The sequence below is a fragment of the Megalobrama amblycephala genome, linkage group LG2, assembly GCF_018812025.1.
Source record: "Megalobrama amblycephala isolate DHTTF-2021 linkage group LG2, ASM1881202v1, whole genome shotgun sequence".
Taxonomy (NCBI): Eukaryota; Metazoa; Chordata; class Actinopteri; order Cypriniformes; family Xenocyprididae; genus Megalobrama; species Megalobrama amblycephala.
The window spans coordinates 7,884,435-7,900,773 of NC_063045.1; the positions used below are offsets into that span (position 1 = coordinate 7,884,435).

At 38.7% G+C, this 16,339-nt stretch overlaps 3 gene segments (V, D, J or C); all 3 read left to right on the plus strand.

Moving 5' to 3' along the window:
* The first annotated feature begins 671 nt into the window (after positions 1–671).
* On the plus strand, positions 672–1,627 carry LOC125263399. The segment is given in 2 exon segments: positions 672–1,219; positions 1,309–1,627. Coding segments are annotated over 2 exon segments (366 nt in total).
* A 3,764-nt stretch (positions 1,628–5,391) lies between these two features.
* Positions 5,392–6,380, plus strand: LOC125263408. The segment is given in 2 exon segments: positions 5,392–5,451; positions 5,559–6,380. Coding segments are annotated over 2 exon segments (363 nt in total).
* A 1,827-nt stretch (positions 6,381–8,207) lies between these two features.
* LOC125262609 lies at positions 8,208–9,469 on the plus strand. The segment is given in 2 exon segments: positions 8,208–8,253; positions 9,156–9,469. Coding segments are annotated over 2 exon segments (360 nt in total).
* Positions 9,470–16,339: the final 6,870 nt, after the last annotated feature.

Here is a 16,339-nt window from a genome sequence, read left to right on the forward strand (position 1 = left end):
CCTTGTGGTCCTTGTTTTCCTTGTTTTTGTTCCTGCTTTATGTTCATTTTTGTTTGTTTCATTACAACTCCTCTGCATTTGGATCCTCACCTCTGCCTGCCAAGTTGGATTCCTCCGTTCCTGACAATGTGAATCACTGCATAGTATAATCATTAAGAGTGCAACAATGTAACATTATAACATCTTTATAACATGTAATATTGTGTCTTTTTCCACAGGTATTGAGTGTCAGGCATTCACTCAGTCACAGTCCTTTTGTGTTGGTAGAAAAATGCTTATGCTGTGATACACTATGTTCTGGTCGAGGCCATTATTTGACCTGCAGAGGCTCATGACTGCATTTTACTGAATCAAAATCACAGTGACATACAGGCTACTGTAAGCTTCCCTCTGTCATCAAAAAACAAACATGTTCATATAAATACTAACTAAACAATATTACACAAGCAGGAGGGCTGTTGCTATCAGCACAGCTGTGATTAGTATTCACAGATGTGCTTTTTATTCAATAGTTTGATAAAGATTATGTTAAATTGAGTAACTTACATTTTAGATACAAAATTGCCAGTTACTTTGCCTATTTTCGCTGTATCAACAAAGATATTTCAAACGAAGCCACAAGAGAATTAACCACCGCACCTCAGAGCAACACACAATAGTGGTGTTTATTTCCTGAATGAATCAGTGTTTTTGAACGAATAGGTTGAATGAATGACTCAATGATTCACTCATAAACACAGTCACTTGTCGCCACCTACTGGTGTAACGATTTACCCTGCAGAAAGAGTCACCGCTCTCCCCCACCACTAATGAAAACTAGTCCATCTGGATCGAGGAAATACACGATAAAACGGAAATCAAACAGCATATTTTCGTATAATTTGAATTAACATATAGTTCATTATTAACTCTATTTCTCTTCCAAAAACATGAAATAATTTCCACTGCTTTTAACAGATACAGAGGTCATTAGCTCTGATGACAGCTGAATCCATTTGTTCACTGTAATTGACAATTCACAGACTTGAAAAAAAAACTTTTTGAATGAGTAAAATATAGAACATCTGAACATACTGACATCTGCAGAACTGTATGCAAATATTCTTTCTCCTCCTCTTTATTTGATGATTAAGAGGAAAAGAAACAGCTTGCTCTCACACTTCTCAAACCATGGTCTCCTCATCTCTCTGGTTGTTTCTGCTGCTAGCAGCTGTCTCTCGTAAGTCTTTATTGTTTCTATAGAAACCATTAAAATAAATTTTTTTTTTTCCATGTATCTAACATGTCAGGCCATATTTGTTTCTCCAGGTGTCCACTGTGTTGAACTGACCCAGACTGATTCTGTGGTCTTAAGGCCTGGTCAGGTTTTGACTCTGTCCTGTAAGATCTCTGGATATTCATTGACTGACAGCAACTACTGCACTAACTGGATACGACAGGCTGCAGGAAAAGCTCTGGAATGGGTCGGAGTGATATGTGGTGATGGTAACACATATTACAGTGATAAACTGAAAAGTAGATATCAAGTTAGCAGAGACACTTCCAGCAGCACAGTGACTCTACAAGGACAGAATATGCAGACTGAGGACACAGCTGTGTATTACTGCGCCAGAGAGTCACAGTGACACAAACCATAAGCAGCTTTGTTCAAAAACATCTTGAATTAAAGCTGCAAGCAGCGATGAAAGGGCCCTCACACCTGAGGCCACTGCCACCCGGGTGCCTTAAAAAAACTGTGAACAGTGGGCAACACCCACGTTGAAGGTGACATTCTCGTGTCCTTGCGCAACGTTCCCTAAAAGTTCTCTAAAGGTGACGAAAATTCCGAACCTTTACAGAAGATTCGGGATGTTCCTAAAACGTCCTCTCTTGGTAATGAAAGTGCTGCAGTTTAAGGTTCCTTATATGACTTTAGGAGGATGTTCCATTTTGGTTATTTTATGGTCAAAAAAAGAACGTTACAAAGAGGACATTTGGGACATTAACAGAATGTCCCCCAAACCTTAAAAGAACTCCACATTGTGACCGTCTCTGAACCTTCTGGGAACATTACTAGACAACGTCCTTAACACCAGTGGACGTTCTGAGAATGTTCTGGGATCGTAAAATTTCTAGAGGGGCAGGCATTTAAGCGTATAAATACAGGAGAATTATGGTAAAGTCATTTTGACGTGCCACACTTCCTGCTGGCAACAGGTGGCGCTTTGACTATTACTAAATATGTAGATGTCTTCAGGCCAGAACTACAGTGTGAAGTTTGGAGCAGATTGGACATTGTATGCCTGAGTTACAACAACTTCCTGTTTCGTGGCGTTAATCGCATATTTTAGCACTTAGCCAAGTGTTGCATGACGAAACATTGAATTTTGTCAAGCCGCCACGGACACACCCTTCAGTGAAAACTTGAGATCTTCACAATTTAATTTCGTAAAGGCCTTTAGATTAGACTGAACAAATATGATGTTGATCTGATTAAAACTCTAGGAGGAGTCTGGAAATGGCAAAAACTGCTACATTTGCAGAGAAAATTCAAAATATCTCACTTACTGTTGGGTTTTCAGATTTCACACCCAGACTTTTTTTGTAGGTATTGGGCTGTTACATGTGTCTACTGAATTTCATACTTTGCTGAGGACACTCAGCAATGTGTATTTTTTATAATGTCAGGTATGTATCTTACTCTGTTTCTGAGCATTTGATGTTTTGTATTGATCATCTTTCAATTGATTATGTAACTGGCATGATACATTTACCTGACTAATAAATTGTCACAGTTGATTTTATTCTGACTTACTCTGAAATTATTGACTTCAGTAGATTACGATGTATCCATTGTTACTGCAAATCTGTGTCAGGTTAGTCCAGTTTTGAGTGGAGCATAGGGCACACCAACTGTGATTTTAGAGCTCCGACTAACGCTTGGCATTAGTTCAAGTGTACTTAGACTGTAAAGGCTAAAAAGGGAATTTCCATTTAGGACAACAAAATGTTGATCGACCAACCTAAATAGGGTGAGCCTTACCTCTGTTTAATGTAATGTTACTCTAGCTAAGTGTACATGGGAAACCATGGCATAACCAAACCAAAGCTACTATAAGAGAAGTAATATTGGTCGGCTTGCCTGTAGTAGTGGTTATGACCTCTGACTAGAGTTAGTGTTACTCTAATTCAAGTGTATACAGTTCTATGGGGGACTAAACAAATACTTTTAGACAGAGCAAGCATGAAAGCGGCCTTCTAAACAGTATAGTCAATTACCTCTGTCTAGTGACCAAGACTGGCGAGTTTGTGATCGTGGGCCCGCATAATTAATGAATGGCCAGTGCGAGGACCCTGTGCGACACTGAGAACCGAATGAACGAGTACAATAAGAGTAAAGAGTTAAATAGAATATTCAAATGTAGATCTAAATTATTATACAAATGACCAATAATCAATTGACATTCTAAACTAAATTCGAGGTCATAATAACATGGAGTCAGATAAAACATTGTTTGGAATTAAACTACTTTGCCACGCTGAAAAGACCGAACGCGCAAGAAACCTTCCCCATCCTGTGGGAAACCACTGTTGGGCCGATTGGGCGGGCCTTACAACTGCTTAAGGTAATGGACTACTTGCACAGCTACTTCCGCTTTCTACTTATTACGGCTCGAGCGTTTCCGGTCAGCGTTCAGCGCACTTATATACAGAGAGCTTCTTGTGAAAATGCAGATTATTACTACATTTTAGGGCTGCGAAATGTTTTTCAAACAATTAATCATATTCTCTGCATTAACATTAATTATCTTCAACCTGCTGAAATGTTTATTAATATATTTCCCTTCCAAATGCCCATTCTGAATAATAAATAAATATATTTCCCCACTAACCTTCCGCCGTCAAGTGCTCGTCTTCTCATTAGCAGTGTTTTTCTCTTAATCATCATATTTCATACCTGTTAAATTTACATTTAAATGAATTTGACTGATAAACACAGGAAGTGCATTGTTTTACTATGGTAAGTGTAGTAACGATGGGTGACAACGCATTATCACGATGGCAAGACAAACAAAAAAAAAAAAAGCTTTTATTCCAGTGTTTGAAATAGTTGAATGAATGTGATAACTGCTTTAACGGTGTTATTAATTAATCTTAAAGAATAACGCAATGACAGCGCAACTACCTTGACTATTAGGATTTTTGGCATAAATATTACATAAATAGTTGTCAGAAAAAATGGCACAGAATAGAGACTAAAATATTATGTTCATTCTGATCTTATTTATCACGTCTCACACTGCAGCGTCACAATCACTAGTAGAGCGCTGACACACCGTGGTGAAAGAATCACAGCTTATGTTGGATTAAAATTTAAAGTTCCGTTGAGTTTGGAAAGGTCTGTACACGGTAATCATCAGAATCTCTTCTCTTGTCTCTGAATATGTCTGGAATTTAAAATCATCCCGAGGACTCTCGTTTTAAGAGGGGTTTAGTTATCTATGTGATAACGGCGCATTGGAAATATATATAACCGGAAACAACTGAGCCGTAATATTTCAAACCGGATGTGCATCACGAGGCTCAGTGCAAGTAGTCCATTATTACTATAAGGTTGAACCACTGTAGTCACATGAACTGTTTAAATATGTCTTTAGTAGCTTTCTGGGCATCTGAAAGTGTCAATTGTCTTGCTGGCAATGGAGGCCTCACTGAGCCATCGGATTTCATCAAAAATATCTTAATTTGTGTTCTGAAGATGAACGAAGGTCTTATGGTTGTGGAACAACATGAGGTTGAGTAATTAATGACAGAATTTTCATTTTGGGGTGAACTTGTCTAGTTCAAGTCTTTTTGCTCTAGTTCTCTTAATTTTGATTTTGTCTTTTGATTTAGATTTTATTGCTTATTTCTTTTCTCTCTAGTTCTCTGCAAGGTAGCAGTCTTGTTTCTTTTGTTTCTTTTTATTTTTTACTTTGCTAGTTCCAGTATTAGTGTAGTTCTTTATTTGATCTATCTGGCCCAGTTACTTCCTCAGTAGTTCTTCGACCTGTTGACTTCCAGAGCTGGTTCCAGCAGTCAACATTAGCTGTCCTGTCATTGTTTATTGTTGGCTCTTCTGTTTGGACTGTTCCTGCCTCACCCTTTCTTGTGCCGTGCTTTAATAAACATCACCCCCACTCATTCTTCATCTGGGTCCTCCCTTTCAGAACCCTTAACAGAATACACATTATAGTACATCCATCATTACTGCCAACATTGTCTTCTGAATGAAATGTGAAAAAAAGAGCCCATAATACAAATTGAAAATATGTAGATACTCTGGGTTACATATGCAGAGCTGTATGCAAATATTCCTCTTCCTCCTTTTTCTTTGAGTATTAAGAGGAAAAGAAACAGCTTGCTCTCTCACTCCTCAAACCATGGTCTCCTCATCTCTCTGGTTGTTTCTGCTGCTTGCAGCTGTCTCTCGTAAGTCTCCATAGTTTTTACAGAAATAATTCATAATAAAAATGAATTTATGGTTATAGTAATTTTTTCCATGTATCTAACATGTCAGGCCATATTTGTTTCTCCAGGTGTCCACTGTGTTGAACTGACCCAGACTGATTCTGTGGTCTTAAGGCCTGGTCAGGTTTTGACTCTGTCCTGTAAGATCTCTGGATATTCATTGACTGACAGCTACTGCACTGGCTTCATACGACAGGCTGCAGGAAAAGCTCTGGAATGGGTTGGATACATATGTGGTAGCGGTAGCACATATTACAGTGATAAACTGAAAAGTAGATATCAAGTTAGCAGAGACACTTCCAGCAATACAGTGAGTCTACAAGGACAGAATATGCAGACTGAGGACACAGCTGTGTATTACTGCGCCAGAGAGTCACAGTGACACAGAGCAGTTACTGCCTTGTTCAAAAACAACATTGTCACTCACAACACAAATAGTTTCAGTTCCAGATTACATTCAATCATCAAAAAATGACAGTACAACCTTTGAAATTTGTTAGTAAAAGTTTAAATAGAGATTATTATTTTTAAATGCGCAAATATTTCATTCATATTTCTGTCTTCTCTACTTTCCACTCAAAGCTCAGTTCACTGACATAATCCTGTCTTCTGATAATTGTGTTATGAGTGAATTCTTGACACATTTTACAAGAGGGCGCACTGTTCTCACATGTACTTAAGTCATGGTAAATACAATATGAGTCTCAGTAGAAGGATTCTCTAGATAACACATTATTTCATGATAGTGAAGTCTCTTTTTATGAATTATAAATAGAACTCAATCTTCAGACAGTCTAAAATAGATATAATTGCTGATACTGTCATCACTGAATTATTTATTTATTGATCCATTCTCATGATGTTTCTGAGAGCAGCTTTTCTACTTACTGAGCACAGCACGACTTAAGAAAATATTTATTGTCTGTACAGTGACTAAATTTAAGGCATTCAGTGTTTATTCCAGGATACCTCTAGAAGTAAACTGAATCTGAAAGGCCTTAGATATCAGAATAGAAAAAAGGCTACATTTACTAAATAAAAAAAAGGAAAATAAATGTGTGGTCATATCTATCTCTTAGCAAGGTAAATTTGAGCAACATGTATCACTTTAAATAATGTTAATACTAATATTGAAACAACAGTGTTTGGTTATTGCCTCTAAGAAAATAAGTGAATTTGCATGTATAGTTTCATAAGACTAGTTTAACTATAAAGCATGTGCGAAACTACTCAAACACATTTTGTTAAAGTAGCTATCTATTAACATACTCAAACATAAATGAAAGACAGTATAATCAAGAAATGGTTATTTTAGGTCTTCTCAGCAAATGATATCAGAATCAAATTAAGTGACCCTGATTGCAAAATAATTTTTGAAAAGATCCTACATTTTTAATTGAAATACCACTAATCAAACTAAAATGATTGTGATGTTTTAATAAAACTGAAGATGATTAATTGCACCTCATTTGTATTTCTTCCTTCAGTCTTTCCATCTCCCTCCACTGTATGAGTTTCTCTGAGTTCTGTTTATGTTGCCTTTAGGTTGATAAAAGTCGTATTCACTGCTTTCTGACCTACGATCATAAGAATTTTGTGGTTTTGATTTTTGCCATTCAATGTTGTTAAAAGATATTTCAGAGGATAAAGAAGTGCCAAAATTATGAGAAACTGCTGAGGGATGCCCAGATAATTTATGGAAGACTCCAAGAACCCATGAAGACTAAAAAGATGGTTAGAGCAACGATCACGGCCGCTGTGTTGGTCCTACATGCACGCTGGCTGTACTTCTGAGCTTCCACACTGTCTCCCTCATTCATCTTGCTTCTCGCCTTAAAAATAGAGGAAAACTTAATTGAGTAAATCTGAGAATAGACTAACATGTTGTTCCAAACACGTGCTTGCACTTATCTTTAACGAACATATCAAAGCAGTGAGACTCAGACACAAGCAGTTACAAAACATGATGTTGAACACAGAGCAGCACATGTGGTCTTTTCCTTTAAATCTCACCCTCACAAAGACGACTTTAGGTGAAACGCCCCCATTATCTGACTCTGAGAAGTTATTAATTTCAACTGCCACAGTTTCTCTGTCAGAATCTTGTAAGGGAATCTGGTATATGTTTTGATGCTCCATCCTGTTCACAAAAATGAATCAAAGAGTCGTTCATAAACTTCTGCGTCCTTCTAATGCTTGCTTCTATTGATTGTGTGGTGGAATTAAAAAGAAAAAAAAGTAACTTGCAGAAAGTGTCTTTGAAAATCTTCATTACTAATGCACAGATAAGAGGAGTGATTCAAACAATGAAAAGTCCCAGTGCTGATGGGCTGTACAGCATCTGAGGACTGGAACTAACTGTTGTATAAATATATACAGTATATGATAATTAATACTTCAGTGACTTTAAAATGAGAACATTCTGTATACAGACTCAAACTGTCAGACTAAGTTCATTTGTAGTCTTAGTAAACATCCACAGCTTTCAAATATAGATTAAAACCAAAGTACAATGAATTGCCTATTAGAGGCCAGTTGTAAGTGCATGTACAATATCAGATCTAATCTAATCAAAATTTTCTGAGTAAGCAGGAAAAAAAGAAAAGAAAATATGTTCAGTGAATAGAAATGTCATCCAAATCTAATGACAAATATGATTAAATTAAATCAGTTTAATGATAAAAGCATTGTTGTTTAGCATTCTTCATCACCAAATCATGATCCTCTCATCAGCTCTTCTACGGCTGGCATCAGCTGCATCCTGTGAGCTTCACTGATGGATTACTTAAAGCACTAAATTAAAAATTAAAAAAAAACATGAAAAAATGTTTTGAAGCATAACTAATAATATCATATTCTTCCATTGTTGTTTTCAAGTAGCGTTTACTGTGTTGAGCTCACTCAACCTCCATCTATGGTTGTGAAACCTCAAGAATCATTTTCCATCTCCTGCAGGATTTCAGAATCAAGCTATTGCATTAACTGGATACGTCAACCCACTGGAAAAGCTCTGGAATGGCTGGGATGTCTAGTGGTGGTAGCAGTAAAATTAAAGACTCAGTTTCACCCAGGACAAGTCCAAAAACACAGTGTTTCTACAGGGAAAGAATTTTTTTAGACTGAAGACACAGCTCATCCATCCATCCATCCATCCATCCATTCAATAATGCTTTAAAGTATAATATATATATTTACAAATGTCTGTTTTTCATACACATAGGTACAAACAAGCATTGACAGACTGGAGGAGGAGTTTATGCAAAACCGTGCTGTATATTTCTGTGTGTCTGTGTTCACTGACTGTATGTGGATCCTGTAGAGGAGAATCAATCAGCAATGACAACAATGATCAGTTCACTCCTGCTATTACTATTTTTACAAGGTTTGTTAATTTCAACATTATAACAATAATATATGTAGAAATAATTTTAGAAAGCAAATTAGAACAGGTAATTTATATATATATATATATATATATATATATATATATATATACACATATATATATACATATATATATATATATATATATATATATATAAATTACCTGTTCTAATTTGCTTTCTAATATATATATATATATATATATATATATATATATATATATATTTTTTTACATCATTACATTTAGACTTTTATGTCTTTTTTCCCTCTGTCTTCTACAGATATTCATTGTCAGACCTTCACTCAGTCTCAAGCTGTGGTAAAAAGGCCTGGTGAATCTTTTCGGCTGGTCTGTACTGCCTCTGGATTTACTTTCAGCAGCTACGCAGCTGCTGTGGTGAGACAGGGTCACGGTAAAGGACTGGAATGGGTTGCATCTCTTGGTACATCCAGTACTCCGATCTACTATTCCCAGTCAGTCCAGGGAAGGTTCACAGTGTCCAGAGATGACTCCAGCAGTCAACTGTATCTGCAGATGAACAGCCTCAAGACTGAAGACACTGCTGTCTATTACTGTGCTAAAGAGTCACTGTGAATGAATTCAAGGGCAAAGCAATACAAAAACCCAACCCAGCCAGCCCTGTTTTGAGCATCACTCACTAAACTTTTGTTTTCCTTTGTTCATTGTAAATGTTTTTGATTTACGTGGATCATCATCATGAGACCCATAGAAAAAAAAAAAAAGTTTTGTAAATTTCAGTAATGCTTTGTAAATTATAAGAAACAAATGGTGAAAAAAAAAAAAAATCTATTTTTTATTATTATTTTATGATATGCCATATGTAAACATGTTTTTTAAAATTTTTATACCAGTCAATTTTTAGGTTCCAGGCTATTTTTTCTATAACTTGTCCTCTGTAAAACGGATATGAGAATAATGCTGGGAAAAGATGTTAAGTAAATTTTTAAGTTTTAACAACTATATTTTTAAGATGTTAAGTATTTTTTATGCATACTAGTGCCTGCATTCTGTTTAACTCAAATCAGGGTTTTCAGGACTTTAACAGCAAACTTCCACCTGAACCAAACTATGCACAAAGATTTGTACAAAGAATCTTGACTATGAAAGATATTAGAAATGTCACAGTGTCACTCAGTTTGGACTTTGTTTTCCTGTCTGCACTATTTCCCACCATTAGTTTGTTATCATAGACACTCAGTTTCAGCTGTGCACTAATCAATCATCTCGTTATCCCTCCCTATTTAAGTTCAGTTCTGTTTGTGTCTCATGGTTGGGTATTGTCTATGTTACGTGTGTGTTAAGATCTTGTTTGGATTTATTAAAGACTGCATTCTCTCTTCATCATCTTGTTTGTGTCTGATCATCTGCACAGTGTGTGACTAGAATAATTTGATATACTATTTTACTTTACACAATATCTGTGTAAACATAGCCAAAAATGGGTTTTCCCATATACAATGTATATTGCCTCTAATTTGCATATTAATGTGTTGAATTTTTGGGCAACATGAAAAAAGAAGTAGGTATAAATAATGAGAGTAACTTGGCAACAATTATCATCATAACATCATAATATCTAAAATTTTATAGAAATATTGACATATAATTTCTTCCCTATTCACTTATTATGTCTCCCTAAAATGCCTGATAAGAGTGCTGAATTTAGTAATTAAATGTCAGTCATTTAATGACAAAGGAGAGGGAGTTGTCATGGTGAAACCTCCAAACATTTGATATCACTGAAAAGCCCTGAATGTGCTCTTAATATCCAGATTTAAAACACAGTGGCTAATGGACTCAAAGAAATTTGCTAAAATATGTCCTCTACAGAGAAAAAAACTCCATTGATGGGTTTCAGGAGGATATTGTAGCTCCTGTGTTTTCCTATGTGTTTCTTTTGGATTTATTAAATTACCGCTCGGTTTCTCTTGTATTGTGCACTCATTACAGCCACTGATCCATTACAGTTTGTTTGTATATGTAATTATTTATTTGTAAAATATCAGTTAATTAACAGTTTTGTGTCTAAAAGTACATATATCTATAAAGTATCATATTTCTGTATTGCTGTGTTGAGATCTGTAAATTGTTCATGTGCTGAATAATGAAAGATGAGTCATGACATTTCTATAATTAGTCATCTTTATTATCATTTGAATAAAATGGGTGTAAAAACAAAAACAAACAGATGACATTTAATCTTTTAATGGCTTATTTATAATAAGCAAAATATATTGAAATGTTGTCATTTTTAATGAGGGGCATTTTAATTTGTCATTTTAATTTAATTTGTTCACTAAAAAGCATTGATGCAAATCTCCTTCCGTATGTAAACAGGAGGCATACAGACACAATAAAGAGGTGGAGAGAGTCACAGGTCAAATCTGAGAGACTACAGACAGAATCATGTACTTTATATTATTGGTGATGATTTTATCTACTGTGCTCAGTGAGTATCAGCATCAACACTACATAACACTGTTTATTAATGTGTTTTGTAACTGCTAGTCCTTTAAAATACAATCAGTCTATAATTTTGAGAGGTTTGGTGACAATGTGCGTAACTCATTTCAGTCAATGACAGTGTTTTTAAATGGATGTTCCCAGATGGTAATTGCATTGAGTTGAATCAGCCTGCTCTAATGGTGGTAAAACCTGGGGAATCATTTTCCATCGGCTGCAAGATTACGGGATATTCAGCATCAGGAGGTGGCTGTACCAACTGGATACGACAGGCAACTGGAAAAGCGCTGGAATGGATTGGCTGGTTCTGTAGTTCTGGTGATACAGGCACCAGCGACACAATGAAGAATAAGATCAGCTTCACAGCTGAAACTTCCAGCAACACAGTTTTCTTACAAGGTCAAAACTTTCAGACTGAGGACACAGCTGTATATTATTGTGCACGAAAGCACAGTGACACAAACTGTCTGGGGACCTGTACAATAATTCTTGTATTCTCTCCATGCAGACTGTTCGTAAATACACAAACTTAATGTAAGAAAAGTTTCTTGAATATCTCATTCATCCGTTATTTTCATTTTATAACATGACTTTCTTCAGGTGCTATGCGACTCCATGACTTTTATTTGCTTATTTGCTGTTGAATCTTGGTATATTAATTGTTTTTGTATAAGACATTTTGCACAATGTAATCAATCAAGCAATAAATTGGTATTTAGTAGCTGTCAATCGATTAAAAAATTAAATCGATTAATCACACTTTTTTTTTTCTGCGATTAATCGCAATTAAAAAAAAACACTTTTATGTTTTTAATATATTTTATAATGTAATAATTTCACAGTTAATCTCCAAATTAAAACAAAATAAAGACAGTATATTTTAAATACTTGTTTAATTGCATCTTTTTATGAACGAAGGCCAGTATCACTGATACTAATACAGCTACTGATGTCTCTGTGAAAATGATCCACCCCCCCAATTTTAAACATTAATTATAGCCATTCAACATTAGTGTAATTGAAAGCTTTTTTCCCCTGAAATGTTAAAAGACATAATATATATTATATAACAAATGCCTGCAGAGGGCGCCAAAAGCCTTGTGATTGTTGTTGTTACACAGCATGATCAAATCCTTGTTTTTGTGTTTTTGGCCAACCAGCAAAATAAAAAATATAATATTATATAAATAATAATAATAATAATAATAATAATCTGCCACTTCTTTATGATAGCAATGCTACAGCCACTGCAATTTCTTCAACAAGAATTTGTGGACATCAAAGCATGCACACTCAGAGCGAGGGTTTAAACTTTTATTGATGTATTCTCCCGTGTAAGTGTAGATTTAAGAATGACTGCATTATGCAATGATGTATATGATTTTTAAATGGTTTTAATAAATTGTGCATCTTCCAAAACTGTCTAATAATGGATTCATGGATTGTCCGTGGAATGCGCCTCTTCCGGTATCCCTACAGATATCTTTACCATAGTTAAAAACGCAAGGCATAGCACATTAAAATAATTGAAATTATAATATGACATAAATTGCATTAGTATCAAATCAGGCAGATGCGTTGCTGGTGGTCAAATTATTAACGCAGCGTTAAACGTATAAATAATCTCAAACTTAGTCAAAAATTTCACGTTTGTGAACATACATACCTGAAAGAGATGCACGGGATTCATCTATAGGGATTTTTTTCTTTTTCGCTTCTCATCGCCAGACAGATGTTGTCTTTTCCCGGGAATAGTTGTCACAAATTGTCAGCCAGCAGCAAACACGAGGTGGGTGCGCGCGTGCGTGCGGGAATGAATGGCATGCTGAACTATATATATATATTTCCCATTCAGTCGGTCACGTTCGACGTACGTCGGACAAACCGACGAATAGGAATCTGGCTAGAGAGGCCAATCTACTTGTGTAACTAAAAACGAGTGTAACTAAAATGAGCCAATGCACATTGGCATGCAATCATATGCATCAGCTGCTCGCCTCGCAGCGCGGGTATATAATGAGCAGCAGGTGCGTTGCATCTTCAGCTTTTCGCTTCGGAGCTGAACCTTTCATGGTGTCTACGAGCGAGTGTGTGACAACAACGAGTCAGCCCTTTTCAGAAGACTGCTCTTTGTTTGGTGCAGGTGGACAGCACTGCAGCGAGGTCGATCTCTCTCTTTTTGTTTTGGTTTCGTTTTGTTTGCCTTTTATTGAGGAACGTGTAAGTTTCCAGCTGAAAAGCCATTCTCACGTCTGGTATGGTTATAAGTGCATACCCCCTGTGGAACGGGCCGTTGCTATGCAACTGTGCCCTAACTCCACCGGGCAGGGGGTCTCTCCCTTCCCGGGCCTATAAGTACTCATCGGATCCTACCGGTAAGGCTTATCAGGCCTGTGGGGAAGCCGCCTCTGCCCTACACGCTATGGCGTTGTTGCAGGTCCATCAGGCCAAGGCACTGAAGGACCAACACGAGGGTGGTCATGACCCGCAAGTTCTCCAAGAACTTCGTGCTGCGACGGACCTCGCGCTTCGTGCGACAAAGGTCATGGTGCGGTCAGTGGGTCGTGCGATGTCCACGCTTGTGGTCCAGGAACGCCATCTCTGGCTGTGTCTCATGGACATGAGGGATACCGACAAAGTCAGGTTTCTTAATTCCCCCGTGTCCCAGACCGGCCTCTTCGGCAACGCGGTCGAGAACTTTACCCAGCAGTTCTTGGCTGTACAGAAGCAGTCTGAGGCCATCAGCCACATCCTGCCGAGGTGGTCAGCTGCTGCACTTCCACCGCCCGCAGCACCTCAGCCTGCTCGTCGCCGAGGGCACCCCCCTGCGGCTGCCCCCACTCCCATGGCCCAGCAGCAGCAGCCTCCATCGATGCGGCGCCAAGTCCAATAGGCCCTAGAACGGGCGACCCGGAGATGGATGGGACTGCTCTTCGGGAGTTGGTGACCGCACCACTTCTTCCCCCGGAGGAGGGCCGGTTGGAGAATCTTTTGTTTTCTTTTGTTTCTGTTCCGCCAAATTTTCCCCAAATTTTCGATAAAAGAGCAGTTTCCTTCATCTCCGGGTCCGAAGACAGCAGTGGGAGGGCAAGAACCTCACCACTCTCATCCCCCTCTTCTGTCGCCAGCGGACAGCAGTGAGCAGCGGGCACCCAAAGCCTCGACTGCTCCCTCTGTCCACCTGTGGAACCAGGCAAGTGAACCAGGCACAGCACACTGTGATGCCATTTCGGGCCGCCTCGCAAAGAGAAGCTGCCTCCCTGTGTTCCACCTCGCTGCCCCACTGCAGGTACGCCGGTGGTCCTACTGGCGAAGGACGCGATAGAGCCAGTCCCTCCAGCTGATATGAGGTCAGGGTTCTACAGTCCCTACTTCATTGTACCCAAGAAGAGCAGTGGGTTACGACCTATCCTGGATCTGTGAGTTTTGAATCAGCGCCTTCACAAGCTACTGTTCAAAATGCTCATGCAGAAACGCATTTTCGAGTGCATCCGTCCCCAGGATTGGTTTGCAGCGATCGACCTGAAGGACACGTACTTTCATGTCTCGATTCTTCCGCGACACAGGCCATTCCTGCGTTTCGCGTTCGAAGGATGAGCATATCAGTACAGAGTCCTACCCTTCGGGCTGGCCCTGTCTCCTTGTGTCTTCACGAAAGTCGTGGAGGGAGCCCTTGTTCCCATGAGAGAACAGGGCATTCGCATTCTCAACTGTCTCAACGACTGGCTCATTCTAGCACACTCTCGGGAGCAGTTGTGCGAACACAGGGATTTGGTGCTCAGACACCTCATCCAGTTGGGTCTTCCGGTCAACTGGGAAAAGAGCAAACTCTCCCCTGTGCAGAGGATCTCTTTTCTCGGTATGGAGTTGGATTCGGTCGAACAGATAGCACGCCTCACAGAGGAACGTGCTCAGTCAGTGTTGAACTGCCTGAATACGTTCAAACGGCAGGACAGTGGTCCCACTGAAATTCTTTCAGAGGCTCCTGGGGCATATGGCGGCCGCAGCGGCAGTAACCACGCTCGGTCTGCTTCATATGAGACCACTTCAACACTGGCTTCACAGCCGAGTCCCAAGATGGGCATGGCAACGCGGCACGTTCCGGGTGACAATCACTCAGGAGTGCCGCCAAGCCTTCAGTCCATGGTCAGACCCTTTGTTTCTCCGGGTAGGAGTGCCCTTAGAACAAGTGTCCCGGCATGCTTTGGTATTCACAGATGCTTCTGCCACCGGCTGGGGTGCCACGTACAACGGGCATGCAGTGTCAGGGGTTTGGATGGGACCCTAGATCTGCATTGGCACATCAACTGCCTCGAGTTGCTAGCAGTACACCTTGCTCTGAGCCGCCTCAAATGGCCGCTACGGGCAGAGCCGGATTAACGCAAAGGCAAACTAGGCACGTGCCTAGGGCCCGATTGGCGGGATGGGGCCCAGACAGAGGGACAAAAAAAAAAAAAAAAAAATGATAATAATAAAAAAAAAAATAAAAAAAAAATGTACAAATGACCTATCTACAATTTATTTCAATATTTATTAATTAACTAAAAATAGTGACGATGTTTATCTTAACCATAGTCAGAGTGGGTCCGATGGACTCGCCAAAACGAACACATCCTGTGGGTGTTGCGAAGCAAAATGCTAAATAAAGCTTGCCATAAAAAGCCTGCAAAAGTAATGATTATGAAAGTGACAAAAACAGCAAGGAGACATTTTAATTGTTTATTAATAAACTAATGTTTTCTGAATCAGTGTCGGCTGCGAAGATGAAGTTGACATTACTGACTCTCATCATCTCCGTGGACGCGCTTAGAGAGGGAATGCACATTTCATTCGGATGATCATCAGAGAGCCTATTTCTTTTCGTTTTGAATTATTTCGTTTAAAAGTAGACATTTCAAGCTTTCTATATATTTCTCATGTCTGTGAGGCAAGCAGCCGCTGAGTTTCGGTTCATTTATAAGACGCGCCAGTGATCGCGCC